General features: G+C 54.6%; 1 protein-coding gene across 1 annotated transcript in view; it reads left to right on the plus strand.

Annotated features, from left to right (window-relative positions):
- Positions 1-11,119, plus strand: part of LOC144955050 (proteasome adapter and scaffold protein ECM29-like) — a gene marked incomplete at its 3' end in the record, with an annotated part of 30,258 nt that extends 19,139 nt beyond the window's left edge. The window contains exons 8-11 of the mRNA XM_078885394.1: positions 3,933-3,999; positions 5,117-5,239; positions 7,139-7,242; positions 10,981-11,119. Of these exons, the coding sequence (XP_078741520.1) occupies positions 3,933-3,999; positions 5,117-5,239; positions 7,139-7,242; positions 10,981-11,119 (433 nt within the window). The remainder of the gene's footprint in view (positions 1-3,932; positions 4,000-5,116; positions 5,240-7,138; positions 7,243-10,980) is intronic.
- Positions 11,120-11,815: the final 696 nt, after the last annotated feature.

Here is an 11,815-nt window from a genome sequence, read left to right on the forward strand (position 1 = left end):
AAATCTGTGCAGCCTGCCCAGAAATCTGTGCGGCGTGGCCAGAAATCTGTGCAGCGTGCCCAGAAATCTGTGCGGCGTGGCCAGAAATCTGTGCGGCTTGCCCAGAAATTTGTGCAGCGTAGCCAGAAATCTGTGCAGCGTGGCCAGAAATCTGTGCAGCCTGCCCAGAAATCTGTGCAGCGTGCCCAGAAATCTGTGCGGCATGGCCAGAAATCAGCGCAGCGTGCCCAGAAATCTGCGGCTTGCCCAGAAATCTGTGCAGCGTGGCCAGAAATCTGTGCAGCCTGCCCAGAAATCTGTGCAGCGTGCCCAGAAATCTGTGCGGCGTGGCCAGAAATCTGTGCAGCCTGCCCAGCAATCTGTGCAGCGTGGCCAGAAATCTGTGCAGCGTGGCCAGAAATCTGTGCAAGCGTGGCCAGAAATCTGTGCAGCATGCCCAGAAATCTGTGCGGCGTGGCCAGAAATCTGTGCAGCCTGCCCAGAAATCTGTGCAGCGTGGCCAGAAATCTGTGCAGCGTGCCCAGAAATCTGTGCGGCGTGGCCAGAAATCGGTGCAGCCTGCCCAGAAATCTGTGCAGCGTGGCCAGAAATCTGTGCGGCGTGCCCAGAAATCAGTGCAGCGTGGCCAGAAATCTGTGCAGCGTGGCCAGAAATCTGTGCAGCGTGGCCAGAAATCTGTGCAGCGTGGCCAGAAATCTGTGCGGCGTGGCCAGAAATCTGTGCGGCGTACCCAGAAATCTGTGCAGCGTGCCCAGAAATCTGTGCGGCGTGCCCAGAAATATGTGCAGCGTGGCCAGAAATCTGTGCAGCGTGCCCAGAAATCTGCGGCGTGGCCAGAAATCGGTGCAGCCTGCCCAGAAATCTGTGCAGCGTGGTCAGAAATCTGTGCGGCGTGCCCAGAAATCTGTGCAGCGTGTCCAGAAATCTGTGCAGCGTGGCCTGAAATCTGGGCAGCGTGCCCAGAAATCTGTGCAGCCTGCCCAGAAATCTGTGCAGCGTGGCCAGAAATCTGTGCGGCGTGGCCAGAAATCTGTGCGGCGTGCGCAGAAATCTGTGCGACGTAGCCAGAAATCAGTGCAGCGTGGCCCAGAAATCTGTGCAGCCTGCCCAGAAATCGGTGCAGCGTGCCCAGAAATCTGTGCGGCATGGCCAGAAATCAGCGCAGCGTGCCCAGAAATCTGCGGCTTGCCCAGAAATCTGTGCAGCGTGGCCAGAAATCTGTGCAGCCTGCCCAGAAATCTGTGCAGCGTGCCCAGAAATCTGTGCGGCGTGGCCAGAAATCTGTGCAGCCTGCCCAGCAATCTGTGCAGCGTGGCCAGAAATCTGTGCAGCGTGGCCAGAAATCTGTGCAAGCGTGGCCAGAAATCTGTGCAGCATGCCCAGAAATCTGTGCGGCGTGGCCAGAAATCTGTGCAGCCTGCCCAGAAATCTGTGCAGCGTGGCCAGAAATCTGTGCAGCGTGGCCAGAAATCGGTGCAGCCTGCCCAGAAATCTGTGCAGCGTGGCCAGAAATCTGTGCGGCGTGCCCAGAAATCTGTGCAGCGTGGCCTGAAATCTGGGCAGCGTGCCCAGAAATCTGTGCAGCGTGGCCAGAAATCTGTGCGGCGTGGCCAGAAATCTGTGCAGTGTGCCCAGAAATCTGTGCGGCGTACCCAGAAATCTGTGGAAGCGTGGCCAGAAATCTGTGCAGCGTGGCCAGAAATCTGTGCAGCGTGGCCAGAAATCTGTGCAGCGTGGCCAGAAATCTGTGCAGCGTGGCCAGAAATCCGTGCAGCGTGGCCAGAAATCTGTGCGGCGTGCCCAGAAATCTGTGCAGCGTGGCCAGAAATCTGTGCAGCGTGCCCAGAAATCTGTGCGGCGTGCCCAGACATCTGTGCAAGCGTGGCCAGAAATCTGTGCAGCGTGCCCAGAAATCTGTGCGGCGTGGCCAGAAATCGGTGCAGCCTGCCCAGAAATCTGTGCAGCGTGCCCAGAAATCTGTGCAGCGTGGCCCGAAATCTGTGCAGCCTGCCCAGAAATCTGTGCAGCGTGCCCAGAAATATGTGCAGCGTGGCCAGAAATCTGTGCAGCCTGCCCAGAAATCTGTGCGGCGTGCCCAGAAATCTGTGCGGCGTGCCCAGAAATCTGTGCGGCGTGGCCAGAAATCTGTGCGGCATGGCCAGAAATCTGTGCAGCGTGGCCACAAATCTGTGCAGCATGGCCAGAAATCTGTGCGGCGTGCCCAGAAATCTGTGCGGCGTGCCCAGAAATCTGTGCGGCGTGCCCAGAAATCTGTGCGGCGTGCCCAGAAATCTGTGCGGCCTGCCCAGAAATCTGCGGCGTGCCCAGAAATCTGTGCGGCGTGCCCAGAAGTCTGTGCGGCGTGGCCAGAAATCTGTGCAGCGTGGCCAGAAATCTGTGCGGCGTGCCCAGAAATCTGTGCGGCGTGCCCAGAAATCTGTGCGGCGTGCCCAGAAGTCTGTGCGGCGTGCCCAGAAATCTGTGCGGCGTGGCCAGAAATCTTTGCGGCATGGCCAGAAATCTGTGCAGCCTGCCCAGAAATCTGTGCAGCGTGGCCAGAAATCCGTGCAGCGTGGCCAGAAATCTGTGCGGCGTGGCCAGAAATCTGTGCAGCGTGGCCAGAAATCTTTGCGGCATGGCCAGAAATCTGTGCAGCCTGCCCAGAAATCTGTGCAGCGTGGCCAGAAATCCGTGCAGCGTGGCCAGAAATCTGTGCGGCGTGGCCAGAAATCTGTGCAACGTGCCCAGAAATCTGTGCAGCTTGCCCAGAAATCTGTGCGGCGTGGCCAGAAATCTGTGCAGCGTGCCCAGAAATCAGTGCAGCGTGGCCAGAAATCTGTGCGGCGTGGCCAGAAATCTGTGCGGCGTGGCCAGAAATCTGTGCAGCGTGGCCAGAAATCAGTGCAGCGTGCCCAGAAATCAGTGCAGCGTGGCCAGAAATCTGTGCAGCTTGCCCAGAAATCAGTGCGGTGTGGCCAGAAATCTGTGCAGCGTGCCCAGAAATTTGTGCGGCGTGGCCAGAAATCTGTGCAGCGTGAGCCAGAAATCTGTGCAGCGTGGCCAGAAATCTGTGCAGCGTGGGCCAGAAATCTGTGCATCGTGCCCAGAAATCTGTGCAGCGTGTCCAGAAATCTGTGCAGAAATCTGTGCAGCGTGGCCAGAAATCTGTGCAGCGCGCCCAGAAATCTGTGCAGCGTGCCCAGAAATCTGTGCAGCGTGTCCAGAAATCTGTGCAGAAATCTGTGCGGCGTGGCCAGAAATCTGTGCAAGCGTGGCCAGAAATCTGTGCAGCCTGCCCAGAAATCTGTGCAGCGTGCCCAGAAATCTGTGCAGCCTGCCCAGAAATCTGTGCGGCGTGGCCAGAAATCTGTGCGGCGTGGCCAGAAATCTGTGCGGCGTGCCCAGAAATCTGTGCAGCGTGCCCAGAAATCTGTGCGGCGTGGCCAGAAATCTGTGCAGCGTGCCCAGAAATCTGTGCAGTGTGACCAGAAATCTGTGCAGCCTGCCCGCATATTTTTAAATCCTTTATATTAAGTTCGCTTGCTTGCTTGCTTAGGACCGTGCAAATCTTTCGGTCGTTTTTGAACCCACTTCTCGTGATCCAATCGAGCTGACATTTTGCACACAGACTCGTTGTGCGTGACAATTAATGTTCGTGAAAATTTTTTTCCTAAATTTTACACTTTTTAGGACAAAAATTAATTATATTTAATTACCAATTGCTTAATGGTGCAATGCAATCATCTGACCCATAGGTGTCAGCCATCTCAAGCCAGAGGACGAGAGGACTCTAGCCGCCACGCATATAAAGGATTTATAGTGAAAAACTTTGTTTTTACGGGTTATACTTATTATCTAACGCGTCGTTCCGTACTTTGTATTTTCTTCTAGCTCGTTGTTCCGAACATCGTTTTTCTTTTTTCATGCTGCAGGCGCCTTCCGCAGCTGTTCTCCAAGGACATAGCCCTGGTACAGCAGTTTCTGGAGGCTCTGTGCAAGGTGAGCTCTACACGCGCGTCATGAGTATTGAGCGCTGGATCACGTGACCCCACGGTCTGTGAATCGGCTGTGCGGCGGGGGGCGGTGCTGGATCACGTGACCCCACGGTTTGTGCCGATTCCACAAAATGATAGCTCAACGAAGTGGCTTATCGTCACGTGGAAATTTACAGCAGCCAAATTTCCCTGCACGCTTGATGTTGATTCTAAATGTGGAGCGGAAAAAACCACAGCGAGAACATGCGAAACTCCAAACATACAGCCGGCGGCCAGGGTCGGGATCGAACCCACGACCTCCTGCATACCAGGCGAGGTAGTTAACATCTCCTAGCCACCGTGATGATGATGATGATGAGAGAGAGACACGCAAACTCCAAATACACAGCAGGCGTCGTCAGGGTCGGGATCGAACCCACGACCTCCTGTATACCAGGCGAGGTAGTTAACATATCATAGCCACCGTGATGATGATGATGATGAGAGAGAGACACGCAAACTCCAAATACACAGCAGCAGGCATCGTCAGGGTCGGGATCGAACCCACGACCTCCTGCATACCAGGCGAGGTAGTTAACATCTCCTAGCCACCGTGATGATGATGATGAGAGAGAGACACGCAAACTCCAAATACACAGCAGCAGGCATCGTCAGGGTCGGGATCGAACCCACGACCTCCTGTATACCAGGCGAGGTAGTTAACATATCATAGCCACCGTGATGATGATGATGAGAGAGAGACACGCAAACTCCAAATACACAGCAGCAGGCATCGTCAGGGTCGGGATCGAACCCACGACTTCCTGCATACCAGGCGAGGTAGTTAACATCTCCTAGCCACCGTGATGATGATGATGATGATGAGAGAGAGACACGCAAACTCCAAATACACAGCAGGCGTCGTCAGGGTCGGGATCGAACCCACGACCTCCTGCATACCAGGCGAGGGAGTTAACATCTCCTAGCCACCGTGCCCCGTTCTCAATTTTTCCGCGTTTAATTCGCTGTCTTTCCCCGGCACCTCCGATTAGGTCGCTTGACTACGTACGTAGCAAAGGCATCTTTATCTTGCGACCACTGTGACTGTACCACCCCTCCCCCCCTCCGCCCCCGTCGTTCAGGAGGACCCCGAAGATCGCCTCTGCATCCAGGAGGCTCTGTCCATGATGGCGCCGGCTTTCAGCGGCTTGCAGGGTGCAGACCTCAAGCTCATGGAGGCTCTGGTGGCCGGTTACATCGAGAAGGTCAGGAACACCCCTGCCCCCCCACCCCCTCTGATCTCCCCCCCCCTTTGATCCCCACCCGCCAGAGGTCGCAAACGGGTTTTGATTCATCTTCTTGGTTCTTTCGGTAAAAGTCACGTAGAAGGGAAGTAATAAAATAATAAAAATGAAACATAATAAAACAATTCTCACGACGTTTCGGCCACAACGCAAGCAGCCGTCCTCAGGTGAAAACCGGCCGTACCCGTACCCGTACCTGTACCCTACCCGTACCCTACCCGTACCCAGCCGGGTACGGGTAGGGTACGGGTATCGGGTACCTGATTGCGACCTCTGGGATGAAGCCATGTTGCAGGCGCGGGTGGGTTGATTCTAGGAACTTGAATTGTGAGAAGAGACAAGACGTTGGGAAATGAGTGACAATCACGGTGACTCACCAGTGACTCACGGCCTACCCGTACCCGTACCCGGCCGCACCAGGGTCGCACACGGGTACCCGTACCCGGCCGGGTACGGGTAGCCGGGTATCGGGTAGGGTACGGGTATCGGATACCCGGTTGCGACCTCTGCCACCCACCCCCAATATTGCATGCGTGAACGTGTGTGTGCGCGTGTGCGTGTAGGTGGGGAGCGGTGGTGTAGCGGTTAGCGCGCTGCGCTATGAACCCGGCAACCCGGGTTCGATTCCCGCTCACGGCCAACACCATTGACGATTATCTGAGCCGGTCCCGGGCCTCCCCTAGGTCGACTCGGCCTCAAATGAGTACCTGGTGCGGTGTGTAGTAAACATCGCCACTGGGGAGACACAGGCGGCCGGGCGTGGTGCTGGCCACCCACCCCCTCGTGTGCCGTTCCGGCCTTCGTAGGTGCTCGCTAACAGCACTTGCCCCTACAGTCTGTTGAGGCTACACGGGGGATCTTAGTCTTTGTGTGTGTGTGCGTCCGTGAGTGAGGGAAGGGGTGGCCTTGTGGTCCGCGCACTGCCCTGTGTCACATCCCCGTGTCTCTCTCTGTCATCTCCACGTGTTCCCCCGCCCTCACGCCCCCCGTCCACTCCACTCCTGTTTTTCCTGTGTCCTTTCGTGTGCCGTGTCTTTGACGCGTGTACATGTGTTCCCCGCGTCTCCCCCCGTCTCCCCCCGTCTCCCCGTGTTTCTCCTCTTTCCCCATCCCCCTGTCTCCCCACGTCTCCCCGTGTTTCTCCTCTCTCCCCATCCTCACGTCTCCCCATCCCCGCGTCTCCCCACCTCTCCCCGCGTCTCCTGCGTCTCCTGTGTCTCCCCGTGTTTCTCCTGTGTCCCCATCCCCACGTCTCCCCCTGTCTCCCCCTGTCTCCCCACGTCTCCCCGTCTTTCTCCTCTCTCCCCATCCCCACGTCTCCCCCTGTCTTCCCGCGTCTCCCCGTCTTTCTCCTGTCTCCCCATCCCGCTGTCTCCCTGCGTCTCCCCCCGTCTCCCCGTCTTTCTCCTCTCTCCCCATCCCCACGTCTCCCCCTGTCTCCCCGTGTCTCCCCGTCTTTCTCCTGTCTCCCCATCCCGCTGTCTCCCTGCGTCTCCCCCCGTCTCCCCGTCTTTCTCCTCTCTCCCCATCCCCACGTCTCCCCATCCCCGCGTCTCCCCACGTCTCCCCGCGTCTCCTGTGTCTCCCCGTGTTTCTCCTGTGTCCCCATCCCCACGTCTCCCCCTGTCTCCCCGCGTCTCCCCACGTCTCCCCCTGTCTCCCCACGTCTCCCCGTCTTTCTTCTCTCTCCCCATCCCCACGTCTCCCCCTGTCTCCCCGTGTCTCCCCGTCTTTCTCCTGTCTCCCCATCCCCACGTCTCCCCCTGTCTCCCTGCGTCTCCCCCCGTCTCCCCGTCTTTCTCCACGTCTCCCCGCGTCTTCCCGCGTCTCCCCCTCACCCCCCTGCCCCCGACCCGTTAGCCCGAGCTGCACGCTCGCCTCGTTGCCGTGAAGTTTGCGAGCGCCGTGTTCGCCCCGGACCACGTGGCCTCGCGTTACCTCCTGCTGCTCGCAGCCGGAGACCCGTGAGTGACTCTCGCCCCGACGCTCCCGCCAGCCCTGAGTCGACCGCTAGGCCTGAGTCTACCGCTAGACTCTACCACTAGACTCTACCACTAGACTCTACCACTAGACTCTACCACTAGACTCCACCACTAGACTCCACCACTAGACTCCACCACTAGACTCCACCACTAGACTCTACCGCTAGCCCTGACTCTACCACTAGCCCTGACTCTACCACTAGCCTCTACCACTAGACTCTACCACTAGACTCTACCACTAGCCCTGACTCTACCACTAGCCCTGACTCTACCACTAGCCTCTACCACTAGACTCTACCACTAGACTCTACCACTAGCCTCTACCACTAGCCCTGACTCTACCACTAGCCCTGACTCTACCACTAGCCTCTACCACTAGCCTCTACCACTAGACTCTACCACTAGCCCTGACTCTACCACTAGCCCTGACTCTACCACTAGCCCTGACTCTACCACTAGCCTCTACCACTAGCCCTGACTCTACCACTAGACTCTACCACTAGCCCTGACTCTACCACTAGCCCTGACTCTACCACTAGCCTCTACCACTAGACTCTACCACTAGACTCTACCACTAGCCCTGACTCTACCACTAGCCCTGACTCTACCACTAGACTCTACCACTAGACTCTACCACTAGCCCTGACTCTACCACTAGCCCTGACTCTACCACTAGCCCTGACTCTACCACTAGCCCTGACTCTACCACTAGCCTCTACCACTAGACTCTACCACTAGACTCTACCACTAGCCCTGACTCTACCACTAGCCTCTACCACTAGACTCTACCACTAGCCCTGACTCTACCACTAGACTCTACCACTAGACTCTACCACTAGACTCTACCACTAGACTCCACCACTAGACTCTACCACTAGACTCTACCACTAGACTCTACCGCTAGCCCTGACTCTACCACTAGACTCTACCACTAGACTCTACCACTAGACTCTACCGCTAGCCCTGACTCTACCACTAGACTCTACCACTAGACTCTACCACTAGACTCTACCGCTAGCCCTGACTCTACCACTAGCCCTGACTCTACCACTAGACTCTACCACTAGACTCTACCACTAGACTCTACCACTAGCCTCTACCACTAGCCCTGACTCTACCACTAGCCTCTACCACTAGCCTCTACCACTAGCCCTGACTCTACCACTAGCCTCTACCACTAGACTCTACCACTAGCCTCTACCACTAGCCCTGACTCTACCACTAGCCCTGACTCTACCACTAGACTCTACCACTAGCCTCTACCACTAGCCCTGACTCTACCACTAGCCCTGACTCTACCACTAGCCTCTACCACTAGACTTTACCACTAGACTCTACCACTAGCCCTGACTCTACCACTAGACTCTACCACTAGACTCTACCACTAGACTCTACCACTAGACTTTACCACTAGCCTCTACCGCTAGGCCTGAGTCTACCGCTAGACTCTACCACTAGACTCTACCACTAGACTCTACCACTAGACTCTACCACTAGACTCCACCACTAGACTCCACCACTAGACTCTACCACTAGACTCTACCACTAGACTCCACCACTAGACTCCACCACTAGACTCCACCACTAGACTCCACCACTAGACTCCACCACTAGACTCCACCACTAGACTCCACCACTAGACTCTACCACTAGACTCCACCACTAGACTCCACCACTAGACTCTACCACTAGACTCTACCACTAGACTCCACCACTAGACTCCACCACTAGACTCCACCACTAGACTCCACCACTAGACTCCACCACTAGACTCCACCACTAGACTCCACCACTAGACTCTACCACTAGACTCCACCACTAGACTCTACCACTAGACTCCACCACTAGACTCCACCACTAGACTCCACCACTAGACTCCACCACTAGACTCCACCACTAGACTCCACCACTAGACTCTACCACTAGACTCTACCACTAGACTCCACCACTAGACTCTACCACTAGACTCTACCACTAGACTCTACCACTAGACTCTACCACTAGACTCCACCACTAGACTCTACCACTAGACTCTACCACTAGACTCTACCACTAGACTCTACCACTAGACTCTACCACTAGACTCTACCACTAGACTCCACCACTAGACTCCACCACTAGACTCCACCACTAGACTCTACCACTAGACTCTACCACTAGACTCCACCACTAGACTCCACCACTAGACTCCACCACTAGACTCTACCACTAGACTCCACCACTAGACTCTACCACTAGACTCCACCACTAGACTCTACCACTAGACTCACCCACTAGACTCCACCACTAGACTCCACCACTAGACTCTACCACTAGACTCCACCACTAGACTCTACCACTAGACTCCACCACTAGACTCCACCACTAGACTCCACCACTAGACTCTACCACTAGAATCTACCACTAGACTCTACCGCTAGCCCTGACTCTACCACTAGACTCTACCACTAGACTCTACCACTAGACTCTACCACTAGACTCTACCACTCGCCCTCACTCTACCACTAGACTCTACCACTAGACTCCACCACTAGACTCTACCACTAGCCTCTACCACTAGACTCTACCACTAGACTCCACCACTAGACTCTACCACTAGCCTCTACCACTAGACTCTACCACTAGACTCCACCACTAGACTCCACCACTAGCCTCTACCACTAGACTCTACCACTAGCCCTGACTCTACCACTAGACTCCACCACTAGACTCTACCACTAGACTCTACCACTAGCCCTGACTCTACCACTAGACTCCACCACTAGACTCTACCACTAGACTCTACCACTAGCCCTGACTCTACCACTAGACTCCACCACTAGACTCTACCACTAGACTCCACCACTAGACTCTACCACTAGACTCTACCGCTAGCCCTGACTCTACCACTAGACTCTACCACTAGACTCTACCACTAGACTCCACCACTAGACTCCACCACTAGACTCTACCACTAGACTCCACCACTAGACTCTACCACTAGACTCCACCACTAGACTCTACCACTAGACTCACCCACTAGACTCCACCACTAGACTCCACCACTAGACTCCACCACTAGACTCTACAACTAGACTCCACCACTAGACTCCACCACTAGACTCCACCACTAGACTCCACCACTATACTCTACCACTAGACTCCACCACTAGACTCCACCACTAGACTCCACCACTAGACTCCACCACTAGACTCCACCACTAGACTCCACCACTAGACTCCACCACTAGACTCCACCACTAGACTCCACCACTAGACTCTACCACTAGACTCTACCACTAGACTCCACCACTAGACTCCACCACTAGACTCCACCACTAGACTCCACCACTAGACTCCACCACTAGACTCCACCACTAGACTCCACCACTAGACTCCACCACTAGACTCCACCACTAGACTCTACCACTAGACTCTACCACTAGACTCCACCACTAGACTCTACCACTAGACTCTACCACTAGACTCTACCACTAGACTCTACCGCTAGCCCTGACTCTACCACTAGACTCTACCACTAGACTCTACCACTAGACTCTACCGCTAGCCCTGACTCTACCACTAGACTCTACCACTAGACTCTACCACTAGACTCTACCGCTAGCCCTGACTCTACCACTAGACTCCACCACTAGACTCTACCACTAGACTCTACCACTAGCCCTGACTCTACCACTAGGCCCCGACTCCTTATCTTCGCCTCCCTGCTCCCCGCCACAGCAAGGAGGAGGTGAGTGCCGAGGCTCAGCGGGTGCTCCGGGATTGTCCGCCCGGCGACAAGAAGGATCGCGAGGGCCGCCCCACGTCGCTGCCGCCCTTCCCCGAGATGGTGGCCTTCATCCAGGAGAAGGTGGGCGGGGTGGGAGGGGCGGGGAGTGGGGGGTGGGGTTGATGAAAGTAAGGCTGAAGCGCTTGCGCTCGTCACCGAGATTCGGCAGTGAAACGGGGACACCACCCACCTAATTCTAGATTTGAAGCTTTCGTGACTGCAAGGATTGATACGCTTAGGTTCTTTCGGTGAAGTCACGTGGGTAAAAAATTAAATTAAAAATTAATAAAAATAAAAATAAAATAAAAATCACGACGTTTCGGAGGCAACACAAGCTTCCGTCTTCAGGTGAAGCCGTCACAGCAAAATATCTGTACCTTCTTCTTGGTTTCTTTCGGTAAAGTCACGTAGAAGGGAAGTAATAAAATAATACAAATAGAACATAACAAAATAATTATATTATATTATTACTTTATTTTATTATGTTTTAGTTTTATTTTTATTATTTTATTACTTCCCTTCTACGTGACTTTACCGAAAGAACCTAGAAGATGAATCCCTGCAGTTACGAAAGCAGCTTTAAATCGAAATTTTATTATGTTTTATTTTTATTATTTTATTACTTCCCTTCTACGTGACTTTACCGAAAGAACCAAGAAGATGAATCCCTGCAGTCACGAAAGCAGCTTTAAATCGAAATTTTATTATGTTTTATTTTTATTATTTTATTACTTCCCTTCTACGTGACTTTACCGAAAGAACCAAGAAGATGAATCCCTGCAGTCA

This window comes from Lampetra fluviatilis, unplaced genomic scaffold, assembly GCF_964198595.1.
Source record: "Lampetra fluviatilis unplaced genomic scaffold, kcLamFluv1.1 SCAFFOLD_1115, whole genome shotgun sequence".
Classification (NCBI taxonomy): domain Eukaryota; kingdom Metazoa; phylum Chordata; class Hyperoartia; order Petromyzontiformes; family Petromyzontidae; genus Lampetra; species Lampetra fluviatilis.